The sequence below is a fragment of the Carassius auratus genome, chromosome 29 (assembly GCF_003368295.1).
Source record: "Carassius auratus strain Wakin chromosome 29, ASM336829v1, whole genome shotgun sequence".
In the NCBI taxonomy this organism is placed as follows: Eukaryota; Metazoa; Chordata; class Actinopteri; order Cypriniformes; family Cyprinidae; genus Carassius; species Carassius auratus.
This window is the reverse complement of record NC_039271.1, coordinates 10,383,967-10,401,943: the sequence shown is the minus strand read 5'-3', so window position 1 is coordinate 10,401,943 and position 17,977 is coordinate 10,383,967. Positions and strand designations below refer to the sequence as shown.

General features: G+C 41.1%; 2 protein-coding genes and 1 long non-coding RNA gene across 3 annotated transcripts; all 3 read right to left on the bottom strand.

The window, feature by feature from the left end:
- Positions 1 to 924: 924 nt before the first annotated feature.
- Positions 925 to 3,120, bottom strand: LOC113048678 (scavenger receptor cysteine-rich type 1 protein M130-like; the record flags this gene model as incomplete). Its single annotated transcript, XM_026210533.1, has 3 exons — positions 925 to 929; positions 2,033 to 2,335; positions 2,820 to 3,120. Coding segments are annotated over 3 exons (609 nt in total), but the record flags the coding sequence as incomplete, so codon positions are not given.
- A 6,614-nt stretch (positions 3,121 to 9,734) lies between these two features.
- Positions 9,735 to 10,285, bottom strand: LOC113048063 (uncharacterized). Its single transcript, XR_003276394.1, has 3 exons — positions 10,220 to 10,285; positions 10,039 to 10,088; positions 9,735 to 9,899 (listed from the first exon to the last, which is right to left on the bottom strand). It is a non-coding gene; the product is annotated as an uncharacterized LOC113048063 (long non-coding RNA).
- A 685-nt stretch (positions 10,286 to 10,970) lies between these two features.
- LOC113048677 (scavenger receptor cysteine-rich type 1 protein M130-like) lies at positions 10,971 to 17,568 on the bottom strand (the record flags this gene model as incomplete). Its single annotated transcript, XM_026210532.1, has 4 exons — positions 10,971 to 11,036; positions 11,832 to 11,950; positions 12,925 to 13,221; positions 17,286 to 17,568. Coding segments are annotated over 4 exons (765 nt in total), but the record flags the coding sequence as incomplete, so codon positions are not given.
- Between the last annotated feature and the right edge of the window lie 409 nt (positions 17,569 to 17,977).

The window sequence follows — 17,977 nt, the reverse complement described above, 5'->3', positions numbered from 1 at the left end:
GACACACAAACACATGAACATGCACCTGCAGCTCTGTGGCTTTCTGTCAGGAATTCTGTGGTTTGAAGCAGGAGGTTTAACAGGACTAATAATAGATGAACATCAACTGTCTGACAGACTCTTATTAATGGTATTAAATGAGATTGATGGCTCATGTCTCACCCCTCTGAGTGAAGTGATTGTGTTTGTGCTGAATCTCCTCATGAACAGCCTCAGACATCGTCTTGTGTCTCCTCTTAGAGAGAGCTGTGAGTGTAGACAGACAAACCTGCTGTCAGTTCACAACACATGACTGATCACACACTGAATAAGACACAATATGACAGTCTCTGGATCTCTCCTACCTCTCCTCATCACTCTGTTCTGCTGAATCAGTATAAGCAGTGGCACTAAGAGCAGTAAGAGCACAACACCCAGAACAATCACAAGCACTGGGAGAGACTCTGGTGGAGGAGTTTGTGGAGGAGAGACTGATGTGGAGCTCACTGAAGAAGAAACTGGAGGAGAAGCTGATGATGTTGTGGCAGGAGTAGTGGACACTGACACATCTGGCAAAACGGACACAAACACATTTAAAAAAATGATGAATGCATAAAAGGATCTAAAATTAAATGTTTTCCTCAGTGTGACCTGCACAAGTGAGTCCAGCGTGCTCTTTGTGGGAGCAGTCCGTGTGGTTATTCAGGGAGAGAGGACAGTCCCACAGGTGAATCTCATTCCCTCTGCACTCGACTTTGTTCATCCACACAACACCTTCACCAGCACCAAAGACTGAATTCCCATCAGCCCTCAGTGCTGCTCCACAACCCAGCTGCCTGCAGACCACCTGAGCATCGCTGATGTCCCAGTGATCATCACAGACTGAGCCCCACACAGCGTTATGATACACCTCCAGCCTCCCAGAGCACCGGACGTCCCCTCCACTCAGTCTGAGAGGAACATGATCTAAAACACATATCAGCACTAACTATCTTCAGCACAACATTTGCAACAAAACACAAACTAATATTAAAACTGTGATTATTTTCTGAGGTTAATAATTTATATTTTGAAAATGCATACATAAATAATTTAACAGTAATTTGCTAGGAAAATATAGGCTTACATTAACAAACATTCAACAGATTTGTTGTAAATAAACTTACTTGCACACTGTCTCTGGTAAGGAGATGGTGAGGTAAAACATGTCAGATGACTCTGAGGCGACTCACGAGTTTCCTCCTCTGAGATTATAACATGATAAAAAAAGAAAAGTGGACAGAATATTAGGATGAGACATCTGTCATCTCTCAGTGAGAGCCAATTGTCAGTGTGAAAACTGCTAAACACTTTAACCTTACAAATAATTTCACTCTTCCCATCAGCTCACTTTAGTTCTCAAAAACATAAAATTCAATCAGGACCACTTCCGTCAAGTATATTTATGACAATTATAATTGCACACAGTTAGTGTTGGCGGTATGGTTATGTTCTGGGCAACACTCCACATGCCTGTCCATGCAGCCATGCTTGGACAGAGCGGGGAGAGCAGCGAGACAAACACCCCTGGGGTACAGAACAGAACCATTATAAGCATATATAATTACAATTCACAATTACGTGAGTTGTAAACAAAATGCGAGACTGCTTCCAATGAAGAGACTGTAGGGAAAGAACAAGGTTAGATCAGATTACAGGTTCAGTTGGTGGAGTTGGAGTTAATTGCAAGCAGTGATGCGATGGAAGAGACACTGAAGAATGGGAATTTAAATAGACCGCAGTCCGCAGGTGATAGGTGTCAAGACTGGATTGGTACACGTCAGGAACTGCTGACTGTCAGCTGATGCAAGCGTGACTAACGTGGCCTGACTGAACTAACGTGATGCTCGATGTTGACCTATTAGACATAAAAATGTATATACTGAAGAATGATTCTAAAAATGCAGCTGATACAAAAAATAAAGACTATGGACACCAAATGGACCTACAATTATAGAATCACCCAGAAGGATTATTATTGAGATCATACTAAAAGATTTAAATATCATCCAACCTGAGCAGGTTAATTTTGCCACTTCATCTTCACCACAGTCATTCTGTCCCCACGGTGAAGATGGACACTGCCACAGATATGAATCATGTGGTCGACATGTAACTTTATCCAGCCAGTTAGGAGCTGATTCCACTCTTGCTGTAGAAGCAGAGAAAACAGCAGATCTTCCACAGTTCAGCTCTTGACAGATCAGACTCACTGTGTCTCTGTCCATCTGGTTCCAGCACACATTACCCCAGGATCCATTGTAGAAAACCTCCAGATTCCCTTCACAGCCCTCAGTTAGCCTGATCTCTTTAAACTCTGGAGAGAAAAGGATATGCATTTAAACAATTAAAATTCAGGTTGTGATTGACCAAAACAGTGATTTATTTAATATGAGGCTGATGCATGCTTCAAGCATTGATTGCTTCTAAAAACAGATAAGCAAAACTTATTAAAAATAGCTCCATGATGTGTTTTTAAAATACTGAAAAAAAAAATCTGTATTAATAATACAGTAATATCATTGCAACCATTTTATCCTTTTGTAGTCTGTAGTGAACTTTTTTTTCTTATGAAGACAGTATTTATTAAAAATAATAGTAATTTACTGTCAAATCAATATTTTGTGTTGAAGTATTTGGTAAGTAGTCATGAACTATAAAGTCAGACAGTCATTAACTCAAAACAAACCCCTTCAGACCCATTTTTGTCCCTGATCACCATGGATTTTGATGATAACATGGTATATTTTCTAAAAAACAACTATATCTTTGATAAAAATTTCCTATAGTGTCCTGTTTACCTGAGCACACGACTCCTACATCCTCCTTGTGTTGACAGTCATGTTTTCCCCAGCCTGGAGAAGAGCAGCTCCACAGGGACGTCTCATTCCCCTCACACTCCACCTCATCCAGCCATATGTGTCCAGAACCAGGACCAAACCAGGCTGGTACCTGCTGGTTACTGAGGGCCACTCCACACTGCAGCTGTCTGCACACCACATGAGCATCTTTAATATCCCAGGAGTCATCACACACTGTCCCCCATGAGCCGCTGTGAAAAACCTCCAGCCTCCCTGCACAGTCTCCCCCAGAACCCACCAGCCTGATGGACCCAAGACCTGATATTCAGAGACAGAAAAACACATTATTGATCACAAACAACTGAAGAATCTGTCCAGATGTTGTTCTTCTCACCGATGCAGGTGATTGACAGCTGTTGTGTGGAGCTGCAGTTGAGAGTTCGTGGAGATCTGCAGTTCCCCAGATGAGCTTCACTCCCAGAGCACTGGAAGCCCGTCACACACTCATGACTGTGTTCAGGACTGGATGAAGAGGAGCCAGAGAAGTTCAGCACAGAGCCACAGCCCAGCTGTCTGCAGACCACAGAGGATTCAGAGAGACTCCAGGAGTCCAGCAGAACTCTCCTCCAGACCTGATGGATGAAAACTTCCACCTCCCCCTCACACTGTCTCTCTCCAGACAACCGCACCAGACCGTCATGAAGAGCCAGGGAGGAATCTGAAGAGAGTATTTATTTATCAAATACTTAAAAAATAAGTTATTTTAGTCTGAAACCCATGACTTCATCATGGCATGAATGGACTCACTAGAGCAGATGACTCCAAAATCTCGACTATGAGAACATTCAGCTCGACTCCATGAAGAGATGGAACATTCTGAGAGTTTGGTTTCATTCCCGTCACAATCAAACACATCAGCCCAGATTTCACCACTTCCTTCTCCAAACCAGTCTGATCCCACAACAGACACAGCAATCCCACAATTCAGCTGTCTACAGAGGACACTGGCAGCTCTCATATCCCAGCATGCATCACACACTGTGCCCCATTTACTGAAGTACTGACGTTCAACTCGACCAGAACAAGAGTCTGAGCCATTTACCAGCCTGAGATCAGTATAACCTGGACAAAGAATAGAAAGTTTAGTTTAACAGATAAAAAGTTGTTTAATAAAAAAAAAACTAGTTTGTGATTCTCTCAATAAGTAACTATTGATCTATTACCAGAACATAACAGTCCAATGGCATTCTCATGGGTGCAATTTTGTTTGAGAGATAATGATGTCGGACACAATGATATATAGGATTCATCTCCACTACACTGAATCTCTTGTGTCCACATCTGAGCGTCTCCTTTACCAAAAGCAGCTGCTCCCAGCACCTGTACAGGAGCCCCACAGTCCAGCTCTCTACACACAACCTCTGCATCCTGCTGGTCAAAGACAGTGTCACACACTGACATCCACATCTGATTTTGAGGCACTTCTACTCTGCCAGAACAGTGAGATCCTCCAACCAGCCTGACTCCTTAAATAAAAAAAATTACACATTCAATGGTATTTGCTAATTTTTGTCCTAATATTACTTTATAAAGCTAAACCAGATGCCTTTCATCAATTATCAGCAGTTTTGTGTGTGTGTGTGTGTGTGTGTGTGTGTGTGTGTGTAAAATTCACCTAAAATTCTAAAAAAATTTTTTGCTCATGAGAGTGAGTATAATATGTTTTTCATTTAATGGATATCATAAAAAAAATTGATCAAACTGCACCCAGCATGTCATTAAAATGCTCAATCTTTGAATGAATGAGATACAATGTATATTTGATACACAAAATAAATCATCTGGAACAAAAATGCATGTTGTCCACAAAATGATTTTTGTGTGTTCCATATATTCATTCAGCATGTCACATAATATTTATATTACATAAAGCAATGAATGTGCAGTATCCTGGAATTCTGTGCGAGATAAGATTAGTAATTATGAAATAAGTCTAGATGATCTTACCAGAGCAGATGACTCCAGCATCTTCAGCATGATTAGCTTCTATTCCCCATCCATTGAATCTACAGTTTTTCAATGTAAACTCTGATCCAGTACACTGTAAATTAGAAATCCAGACTTTTCCTGATCCTTCACCAAAGTGAGCACCCTTTGGTGCAGTTAAAGCCTCTCCACAGCCAAGTTCTTTACACACCACTGCAGCATCAGGCAAATCCCAGCCAAGATCATGCACTGTTCCCCACTGACCATCATGAAGAACCTCCACTCGACCAGCACAGCGACTGTGACCACCTACTAATCTCACTGTTTCTGAAGGTAGAAGGAAACAAGAAAGATAAAGTAAATTGTTTTATTTATTATTTATTATTTTTTTCTCAGTAATTTTGTCAATATACTCATAGTTCATATTTTTGTCACCTACCAGCACATACAATGCTTAGATCGTTCTCATGGGAACAAAATTGTGAAGGTGAAGCTGGACAAAGAGCAAACTGAGACTCATTTCCTCTGCACTGAATCTCTTGTGTCCACATCTGAGCGTCTCCTTTGCCAAAAGCAGCTGCTCCCAGCACCTGTACAGGATCCCCACAGTCCAGCTCTCTACACACAACCTCTGCATCCTGCTGGTCAAAGACAGTGGCACACACTGTGTACCATGTGTTCCCATGAGGCACCTCTAACCTCCCAGAACAGCGAGAACCTCCAACAAGCCTGATGCCTGAAATGTTAGTTATATCAAACTGTTTAAAATCATAATATAACATTAAAAAATCCCCCCCAATAAAAAAGCTTATATACTGTACTAGGAGAGGAGTGTTGTGATGTTGTGCTTAAACAGCTTTTCGCCACAATTTTGCCACAAATTAAAGTTGTTTTGAAATCTGCAACTTATCTTAAAGAGTGGAAGAAAAAGGAAGGACCAAGTCCAAGCCTAATCAAGTTTATTACTGATGTAATACCAAATTTTCCATTTTATTGAAAAGTAACACTAATAGAACATCAGTTTGAATTTTGTACATTCATTTATTTAAAAGTTTAAGGTCTGTTCTTAACATGTGAAAGTGTAATATTTAGAGTAAATATTATATATGAAATTACAGAAGATCATTTCAGGTGGCATTAACCTGACCACAATTCAAATAATAAACCATCTTTATTTTTTCATGCACTGTAGATCCTTAATGTTTTCACACAGACACAACTTCTGCTTTCACCTCACATCATACAGTGGTTCTATATGATTGATGTAATATTCTGTGATTTCTGCCCTGTAGCTCAATTCTAAATGGTTAAACTCACCATGTATTACATCACTCATTTGACTCTCCTGGTGGTTTAAATTCTAATTAAATAATCTACTTAGTACATGCATGCTTTATAATGTATTTATTTTTTTAATGAAAGGTAGTGATAAAATCAGTCTACCTGAGCAGATAATGCCAACATCTTCACTATGTCCACAGTTATGGCCACCCATTTTTGTTTTTGAACAATCAAATATTGAAGACTCAGATCCACTACATATCACATCATCCATCCAGATTTTTCCTGATCCTGGTCCAAAGTGAACAGCACGCATTGTGTTTGAAGTGTCGTCACAGCCCAGCTCTCTACACACCACTGCAGTGTTTGTCAAAGCCCAGTAATCATCACACACGGTTCCCCATTCTCCATCATAATAAACCTCCACCCTACCAGCACAAGAATTATTACCATTCACCAGCCTCACATTTCCTGCAGACAAGATACAGAATGATGTATATAAAATATGATTGAGAGAAGACAAACAACAGAGAAAAGTCAGCTAAAGAGAGAGGAACAGAGAAAATGACCATGAGAGAGAGAGAAAAAAAAGAAACTCACCTTTATATTAATGCAAAGACTACACATACAGAAGAGGAACTATAAATTATATTATGACCAATTCATAACACAAACACAAACAGTCAATCACTATAACATTACTAACACATAACGATCCGGAGTGTACGTACCAGCTGTGGAGAGTTTGATCACAGAAGACAAAAAAATGAGAGTTAGACAGTTCTCCATCTTTACTGATCATACACTTTGTTTGATCAACTCTGAACTGAAAGGTTCAAGAGAGACAGAGACAGAAAGCTGCACAACCACCAAACAACAAGCCAATCACAACCACTTTTACCTTATTAAACAGAAGAGAGGAAATCATCAAAAAGCTTCACTGACTAATCAGAAGGCGTATTTATGATTTTCACCATATTTATTAAAAGTACGTCAGCATTGATGAACAGGACTCCTCCTCCATCTGACAGAGACACTTAACTGGGGAGAAACAAACAAGAAAAAGACGTGACAAAGTCAAACATACAGGAAACTGATTTCAGTGACAGGAAACATTCCAGTTTATTAACAGCATCAAAGCCCAGCATTTACCGATATAGAAATACTAACACTCATAACAAATAAGATCATAAAATATAAAATCAAATGTACTTTTTTAAGAATTGTTTTAGCTACTGTTATTTAGAAGTATATTTTAGCAATGCTTGTCAATTCACAGCATATATTAATACATATAGTATTTTAGTAGGGCATTTTGTTAAAATAAAATAAAATAAAATAAAATAAATCAAATCTATGGTCATGCACAGTTCATCATACAAGAGTATGATGACCAAGTTTGCAGCTGCACTTTTATATGTTTAATTCTGCAATACTGATCTATTCCTGTGAGTGGCAGTAAAAAAGAGATGACAAATTTAATGCCTACAGTAAAGGTGCTTCTCCACTTGAGCGACTGAGACATGAGCCACAGTGAAAATACTGTGTTGTGCCAGAACCATAGACAGTACAAGAAATGGACACAGCGACCCCATTGGATTCAACGGAGACAAATTATGTCAATTAGAAGCACGCACTTCCTGGGGGTCGAGCGTACTGCGCAGACTCAAACTGAGCTTGATGACGTAGATGTCACATGAGCAACCTGTCTGACAATTGTATGTCTTCTAATAGTTGTGGCAAGAGAAATCAGAATCACTCACCGAATCTTGCAGACGTTATTGAATAATTTTGTCCCGTTGCTTTTATGGACTCTCTATGGGCTTCTCCCTTTACTTCATGCCTCCACGTCCCCCCGATTGCCTCATAGACAGTAAAAGATTGCCTGCGAGCTTCTCCTCCTGTCCATACGGTGATTTCTCTACTGTGCGACAGATAGTCGCAGGATATGACTCAATCATTAACCTATCAGCATGTACGGTCAGGCCACACCCACTCCAGCACCATCACACTTAACACTGGCGTACAACTGGGCTGTGTGCTGAGCCCATTCCTTTACTCCCTTTACACCCACGACTGCAAGCCTGTGCATGGATGTCACTCCATAATTAAGTTTGCAGATGACACCACGGTGATTAGTCTCATCACAGACTGCCTACAGGGAAGAGGTACAGCATCTGGCCACATGGTGCGCTGACAATAACCTGCTCCTTAACACCAATAAGACTAAGGAGCTCATTGCGGACTTCAGGATGAAAAAAGGCCCCCATCCACATTAACGGGATGGTTGTTGAACGTGTCTCCAGCTTCAAGTTCCTGGGAACCACCATCTCGGAGGACCTGTCCTGGGCCAAAACACCTCCAGCCTGGTCAAGAAGGCTCACCAGCGCCTCTTCTTCCTCAGGACACTGAAGAAGAACCAGCTGTCTTCAGCCGTCCTGGTGAACTTTTACCGGTGTGCGATCGAGAGTATCCTGACCAGTTGCATCACAGTCTGGTATGGGAACTGCTCAATGGCTGACCGCAAAGCACTGAGGGTGTTGAAAACTGACCAACGCATCACAGGGATACCACTTCCTGCTCTTGAGGACATCCAAAGGAAACACTATCCACGACGAGCTCGCAGCATTCTCAAGGACTCCCCTGACCACGGACTGCTGAACCTCCTGTCCTCCGGGAGGTACTTCAGGAGCTTCCGGACAAGGACCAGCAGATTCAGGAACAGCTTTTTCCCTAAAGCTGTCTCCTGGCTGAACTCTGTCCTGTGACACCCCTCTACACCACAGACACAGACTCCTCCCCCTCTTCAACACTACATCTGACTGATTTATTTATTTACAACAAGCAAAAAAAACAAAACAGTAACTTGTTATTACTTGCACTACTGTCTGTTCATCCAGGAACACTGAATAATCCATTTGCACACTGAAATATGTTCTCAAACTTAGTTGGTTGGCAATGGGAAATTGTAGATCTAACTTAGTTAGCAACTATGGTTTTGGGAAATGCTCTCCTGAGCAACATTTATCCTGACCAATACTTTTTTTATTTTCTTATTTTCAGTCTGTTGTTTAGAATAAGAACTAGCAATTCCTGAAATAATCTTTTGAATACTGTTCTTTGTTATTAAGCCATAATAAACTTAAGTTATTTTAAATTGATTTGTATGGTTTATAGAGAAGAGATGTGACTTTTAAACGTGTTACAGTTTGTTGATTTACATATAACTCAACACTTCTACAGCTTGAGAAAAGATGCAAGTATTATTCTTATTTATCTATCGATTGAAAACACACCTGATCACATACAATTATGTCATACAAATTGTTTATTTTTTTCTGTTATGAAAGTTACTTTAATAATGCATTCAAAATAAATAAGCATTCTTCACTCACAAAACTGTGAGTGCTGTGGTGATGCTGAGGAATCACTGCTGGTCATTTAAGGTTTATATTTAGGATGTATTCAATTGTCACCACAGCAGTTGTGCATTAAAAGGTAAGGTCAGACTTTTGATGTCAGGGTTTGTGTAATGTCTTATTGAAATACAAACAAAAAAATGTGTCTGGAAAGTTTTTTTTATTGCTATTAGCTAGGCAAAAAAACAAAACAAAACAACAAAATCTCACAAAGGCATAGAAGCTTTAATACAAAAAGAAAAGAAAAAAACACTTGGTGAAACATAAAAACCCAAGGTTTGACATATCAATAAACAATATCATTCAAACTGTGTTCAAATTTGTTGAACTGAGGCAGTGGATGATAACTGGGCCAAATCTTCTTTGTTTGACTCCTCCTCCACATCATCATAATCTGTTATTTAAAATATATTAAAAAAATCCTGTCAAATGTTATAATTGGACAAAATTATATATATATAAAAAAAGTGAAACATATTACAATATAAATAATGATATTGAAATAATTACAAAAAAGGTTTACAATAACTTACCCAACAGGTTTTTCACATCTTCACTGAAACTCATCACATCATCTCTCTCTCTGATCAAGAATGACAGGAAAACATGTCATATCATTAAAGGAATCCCTTTTCCTTTTAGATATTTGAACAAATGTCTAATACTCATCTAAACATGCAAAGGGTGATAAAAATGTAGTTCTGTGCATCTCACCTGTTACCCCTTGAGAGCTCGGTCTTTTAATGATGACATCATCATAATCATCTCGTGTGTCCACTACAAATGAAAATATCAGTCAAAATGAAACATATTAAGAAAGTAATTTATAATATTATCTGAAATTATCTTGATTTCAGAGTGATATTATTTTAAAAAGTTGATAAAATCGTAAACACCTATTTTGATATCAGAGTCTATCATCATAGCTCTCAGGTGTGTCTTCTACAGATTCACACATTCATCACAGACAAAAAATCATTACATTCAAAACAAATTTGAAACATCTATCCTAAATATACTGTTATATTTTGATTTAAATATTATATCTCACGATCTGGTTTCGGTCCATTAGTGATGACATCATCATAGTATCCCAGAGTGATTTCCTTCACCATATCTTCTGCATCAACACACAATATATTTGGACACAAAAGTCAAAAAAAACATTCTTGTTGCAGATCATGGGACTGATAATTTATTAAACATTTTGGCAATGAGTCATGATCAATTAAAAAAGTCACTGACCTTTTAGGCCACTGCCACTGGTGACATCATCATAATATGCAGTATTGGACTCTTTTCCTAACAAAGTTAATATACAAGTAAACAGCCGTATCTGAATAGAAATGAGTCATTAATCAAATATATAATAGAATTACTAGTTACAATTATCTCTTTGTTTAGGTAAATTCATTATTAATTTTTTTTTTAGTGTGAAATGTGGAATGTATATTCACTTCATCTCTCAGACCTGAGAGAAACTCATCAGCATCTTCATACCCAGAATGCAGTTCTTCAGAGATAAAACTCCCTGTTAAATAAAAGCAGAACATTCAGAAACATTTTCATCATTAATAACAGACTGAATCCAAATTTTTACTGGAGCATAAAGAAGACAAGACATCCCAATAACGAAAAACTATTCACATTTAAAAAGTATTATAGATAGAAATTCCTTTTTATTGGGCCTATTAGCAAACACACATGTAATGTATCCTCACATGAACCTATTCCTCACTGCCTTCCAGAAATACACACACACACAAACACACACACACACACACACACACCCACACAAGTGCCTACACTTAAAATTATATGAACACCTGCTTGTGACCCTCTAAAAATATACACAGGAAGAGACAGTGACTAAAACACACACACACACACACACACACACACACACACACACACACGAAAATGCACCTGCAGGTCTGTGGTTTTCTGTCAGGAATTCTGTGGTTTGAAGCAGGAGGTTTAACAGGACTAATAATAGATGAACATCAACTGTCTTACAGACTCTTATTAATTACATTAAAGAGCTTGATGGCTCATGTCTCACCCCTCTGAGTGAAGTGATTGTGTCTGTGCTGAATCTCCTCATAAACGGTCTCAGACATCGTCCTGTGTCTCCTCTTAGAGAGAGCTGTGAGTGTAGACAGACAAACCTGCTGTCAGTTCACAACACATGACTGATCACACACTGAATAAGACACAATATGACAGTCTCTGGATCTCTCCTACCTCTCCTCATCACTCTGTTCTGCTGAATCAGTATAAGCAGTGGCACTAAGAGCAGTAAGAGCACAACTCCCAGAACAATCACTAGCACTGGGAGAGACTCTTGTGGAGGAGTTTGTGGAGGAGAGACTGATGTTGAGCGCACTGAAGGAGAAGCTGATGATGTTGTGGCAGGAGTAATGTACATTGACACATCTAGCAAATCTATGAAAACACATTTAAAATTATGATAGCCTTGAATACACAAATATTATTTTGCTCTAAAATGATCAAATTAATTTTAATCCTCAGTGTTTTGTCGTGACCTGCACAGGTGAGTCCAGCATGCTCTTTGTGGGAGCAGTCAGTGTGGTTATTCAGGGAGAGAGGACAGTCCCACAGGTGAATCTCATTCCCTCTGCATTTTACTATTTTTATCCACACAATACCTTTACCAGCACCAAATGTTGAATTCCCATCAGCCCTCAGTGCTGCTCCACAACCCAGCTGCCTGCAGACCACCTGAGCATCGCTGATGTCCCACTGATCATCACAGACTGAGCCCCACACAGCGTTATGATACACCTCCAGCCTCCCAGAGCACCGGCCGTCCCCTCCACTCAGTCTGAGAGGAATATGATCTAAAACACATCAACCACTGACCAGCTTCAGCACAACATTTGAAACAAACGTTTGCAAAGCATTTTATAACCATATTGTGACTAGTGGGGTGGGGCCGAGGGACATGGGAACGAGGAGTCCGTGAGGGGCTGATGCGCTGTTTTTTGTTTATTTTGTGATTATTAAAGTTTCATTTTGATTGTGCGCCGGTTTCCGCCTCCTTCTTCCCGTAGTAATGGAGATTTTATTATTACACATATGAAGTTGTAATAACCCGAGAATGTGAATTCAATATTCAGTTGCATTTGTTGATATTAATAATTCAGGAAACTGTGAATAAAAATTCTTTCTTTTAACCAACTTACTTGAACACCGTCTCTGGTATGGGGATGGTGAGGTGGAACATGTCAAATGACTCCGTGGAGACTCACGAGTCTGATCCTCTGAGATTAAAACATGATAAAGTTTCACCATTGAATAGAAAAGTTATAAAAAGGAATAAAAACTAATCATACTGAAACAAGCATGGCTACTTCAAATAATATTAATGAGTTATCTTAAGTTAAATATCATCTTACCAGAGCAGGTGATTTTGGCCACTTCATTATCACAGTCATTCTTTCCCCAGGGTGAAGATGGACACTGCCATAAAGTGGAGTCATGTCGTCTACATTTAAGATTATCAAGCCAATTATGAGGCTTCTGTCCCTCTGAATAACTGGGTTCACTGCCAGATCTTCCACAGTTCAGCTCTTGACAGATCAGACTCGCTGTATCTCTGTTCATCTGGTTCCAGCACACATTACCCCAGAATCCATTGTAGAAAACCTCTACATTCCCTTTACAGCCCTCAGTTAACCTGATCTCTTTAAACTCTAGATGGAAAAGGAAGAGTATCAACTCTCACATAACTCAAGTCTGTTAATTAGGGATGAGAATCATAATAAAGAATTGAACAATTCATATTCTAAAGAAATAAATTCTAAAGAAATAAATATTTGGAAAAAAGTAAAGAAAATAAATAGAGAGAAAAAAATAACATCTTATTGCCAAATTATGAGGTAATATAAATAACAATACATTTAAAAACCATTCTTGCAAAAGATGTATGCAAAGCTCTCGGTTACTAATGTAACCTTGGTTCTCTCCCGATGAGGGAACGAGTGTTGCATAAACTAGCTTACGCTATGAGAAAATCCCTTTTTCTCGAGTATACTGAAGACAAAAAATTATCCTTAATTTTGCATTAATTTAAAGCACATTCCTGCCCAAGCAGACCTAGGCGAGACAGGTCGTGCGCCTATTGGTCGCTCTGCAGCAACTGCTGTAGCTTATCAAAGGACTGCTCATGACGTAGGCACCAATGGGGCGCTGGCACCCCTGCTTGTCACGTCCCGCCAAAATGGGCATGGCTTATATCTATATAAGCTGGGTCCATATAGGTTACTCTTCAGTTTTTCATAGATAACGCGAAAAACGGAATGTAGCACAAGCACAGCAGGTTTACGCTACACTCGTATCTACACTACAACCTCATCTAGAGAGAACCAAGGTTACGTTAGTAACTGAGAGCATTCTCTTATGAGAGTCCTCTCGTGTTGCTTAAGCTAGCTTATGGTACGGGAACCGAATGTAATTTGCCATGCGTGCGTAGTAACATCCACACATATATTTCCCAGAGCATGAGCCAGAGGTATACAAGACAGTGGGTAAATCTAGACCAACAAAGTGGGTTCGAGAATATAATATTATCATCTAAGGTTTATCATAGTATGACAGTCAGATCTGTTAGGCTTAGCTCCGTGCTATAAGCACGCTCACAAAACACTGTTTGCACGACCCCGAGTCCGAGAAATCAGTGCCTATACATATAGACTGACAACAGCTTAGCCTGCAAGGCAGGGACTTACAGGTTATATAACCTATTATTATTAATTATGCATCTGGAAAGGCTCTGTTTTGACATGGCTAGCCCCTTACCACAACCACCAAAAGAAACAAAGAGCTGCTCTGACTGTCTGAAAACAGCAGACTGTCCGAAATATATCCTCAGCACCCTGACCGGGCAGAGGAGGTTCACATCGTCCTCGCTATCAGATCTCGGAAGAGCTGACAGTGAAATGACTCGTGCCCTGAACGGAGTGGAAGGCACTTTGGGGACATAACCGTGTCTCAGTTTGAGAATGACTTTAGAGTCATTAGGTCCAAACTCGATATACGCAGCACTCACAGAGAGCGCATACAGGTCGCCCACTCGCTTGACTGAGAGGAGAGCCACAAGGAAAGCGGTCTTAAATGAAAGATACCGCAGATCCATCTCCTAGCACCTCTCAGGAAACGAATTATGAGATCGTTCCTTCCTAGTGACTGGCCAAGCATAGGTTTGACAAATGCTGCTATGGCAGCCACGTATACTTCGAGTGTACACCACGTACACTTCTCCAACAGCTCCTGAAGGAAAGAGAGGATCTCCACAACACTACAGCATTGTGGGTTTATGTCTCGACCCGAGTATCAGCCAGCAAACACTGACCAATTTGAGGCATAAAGCCTTCTAGTAGAAGGTGCTTTCGCCTGCGTAGTAGTGTTTAACACTCCCTCTGGGAGGTCCTCAGGTACCCGTTGATGGCTCAGACGTGCAGAGCCCATAGGTTGGGACACGGGTGCCAAATCGCATCCCTGGCCTGAGAGAGGAGATCCCTCCTCACTAGAATCGGCCACGGGGTCGTGCTCACTACCATCAGCTCTGGGAACCAAACCTGGTTCTTCCAGAATGGCGCCAAAAGAAGAACAGGGCATTCGCTCTCCCTGATTCGCTTGATCACCTGTGGTAACAGTGTCACCGGGGGAAATGCATAAAGAGGGCGGCTGGGCCATACATGGGCCAGCGCGTCCCTCTCTTTGGTGAAAAATAGTGGGCAGTGCGCATTCTCTGGTGACGCAAAGAGATCGACTTCCGCTTTGCTACAGGTGTCCTATAGTTATTGGACTACCTGGGAGTGTAGGGACCAGCATGTCTGGGCCCACATTTTGACATCCCGGCACATGCGCTGCTCTCAGTGAGAGAAGGTTGCGCTGTGACCACACAAGGATGTAAGAATGTAAGAAACCACTGCCATGTTGTCCGTACGGACTAAGACATTGTGGCCCTTTAAGCAGGGGAGGAAATGTCTCAAAGCATTCTCGGCCGCTTTCATCTCCAGACAGCCCCTCCTGGGCCGCCCACAGGCCAAATACCGGCCTGCCTTCGTAGAGGGCATGCCAACCTGAGTAGAACATACCCAAATGCACGCCTGACTGATACCAATCTGCCACCTTCCAGGGCTCCAGTGCTGCCACACAGTTCTGAGTCACCCTGAGGCAAATAGCGGCAGATGTTTTCAGCCAGTGCTGCAGAGGGCGCATGTAAAGCAACCCTAGTTGGAGCATTGCCGAGGCCGAAGCCGTAAGGCCCAGCTTCCTCTGAAAATTCTTGAGAGGAAAAATGCTGCCGGCCCTAAAAACCGCTGCTGAGCATTGTATTCGCAGTGCACGCTCTGAAGTGAGACGTACTGTCATCGATACAGAGTCCAAATCTGTTCCCAGAGACTAGATTTTCTGACTGGGAGATAGAGAGCTCTTGGTCTAATTGATTTGGAGACCCAAATCCTTTAAATGGCTGAGTAATAAAGCCCTGTGCATCTGTCCTGCTTCTGACTGCGCTAGAATTAGCCAGTCATCCAGATAATTAAAAATTCGATAATTCATGCACTTTGTGAATGTACGAGGCGCCCAAGATAGATTAAATGACAGGACGATGTACTGATAGCTCTGGCCCTCGAAGACGAATCACAAGAAAGGCCTGTGATGGGTGTTATTTGAATCTGAAAATAGGTATCTTTTAGATCCACTGAGATAAAGCAGTCTCTTGGACGAATCTGCGTGAGAATCTGTCTGGTTGTGAGCATTATGAACGAGCTCTGAATGAGGGCTTTGTACAAACCTGCATCACTCTGAATCGGCAGAACGGTTTGTATAAAAAAAACATGCACCTTCTAGCTCATAGTCAGCTCCTCCTGGAGTTCCGGCAGGAATGGAGGGGCCTCGCGTCAGGTGTCAAGCGTTGCCTGCCCAGGAAACAGCCATCCAGCCTGCTGGGCGCGGGTTCCTCAGGCAGAGACCAATCGAGGCCGAGGTCTTCAACAACCTGGTTGAGAAGGCGGAGGAGCTCCACGTTGAAGCTTGACCACACACCACATTCTGGGTGGCGGTCTCCGTTGCTGAAACAACGCCTCAGCTCATTTCGCGACACTTCGCTGACTAGATGAAAAATCGAAGCATAACCTGTCTGAACCCAGCAAATATCGACATAAGCCTCGTCCATTTTGGCGGGATGTGACGTGCAGGGGTGCCCGTGCCCTCACTGTTGCCCACGTCACAAGCAGTCCTTTGATAGGTTACAGCAGTTCTTGCAGAGCGACCATTAGGCGCGCAAGCTGTCTCACCATGGGCAGCAATGCACTTAAAATTAATGCAAATATAAGGATAATTTTTTGGCTTCAGTATTCTCAAGAAAAAGGGATTTTCCAGTACCAGCTAGTTTACGCAACACGAGAGGACTCTCATAAGAGAGCTCTGTAATGACTCACAGTCAGAGGCAGCATACTGTTAATGCAATAACTGGTCTTAACTATATATATATAGTACAGACCAAAAGTTTGGACACACTTTCTCATTCAAAGAGTTTTCTTTATTTTCATGACTTGTAGAGTCACACTGAAGGCATCAAGGGCTATTTGACCAAGAAGGAGAGTTGAAATCTGAATATAGACAGACTCTCAGTTCCGAAACCCTACTGCACCCTAACATGACTAAGAATGGATTTTATCAATCGCATACATAGGTTATTAAAATTTTCAAAATGTAATCAATTTATTTAAAAACAATTCCTTCTGTTTACCTGAGCACATGACTCCTACATCCTCCTTGTGCTGACAGTCATGTTCTCCCCAGCCTGGAGAAGAGCAGCTCCACAGGGACGTCTCATTCCCCTCACACTCCACCTCATCCAGCCATATGTGTCCAGAACCAGGACCAAACCAGGCTGGTACCTGCTGGTTACTGAGGGCCACTCCACACTGCAGCTCTCTGCACACCACTTGAGCATCTTTAATATCCCAGGAGTCATCACACACTGTCCCCCATGAGCCGCTGTGAAAAACCTCCAGCCTCCCTGCACAGTCTCCCCCAGAACCCACCAGCCTGATGGACCCCCGACCTGATATTCAGAGAAAAAAAAGAGTGATTGTACATGAACATTATTGATTACTAACAACTAAATAACCTGCCCAGAAGTAGATTTTCTTACCAAAGTTTGTGATTGACAGCTGTTGTGTGGAGCTGTAGTTTCCCAGATGAGTTTCATTGTCTGGAGAGAGTATTTATTTGTCATTCAGTGTTTATTTAAAATATATACACATAATATATACATTTGTTAAAATGTGCAGTTTTATTCTGAAACCCATGATATCATTGTGGTGTGAATTTGCTCACTAGAGCAGACGACTCCAACATCTCGTCTATGAGAACATTCAGCTCGACTCCATGAAGAGATGGAACATTCTGAGAGTTTTGTTTCATTCCCGTCACAAT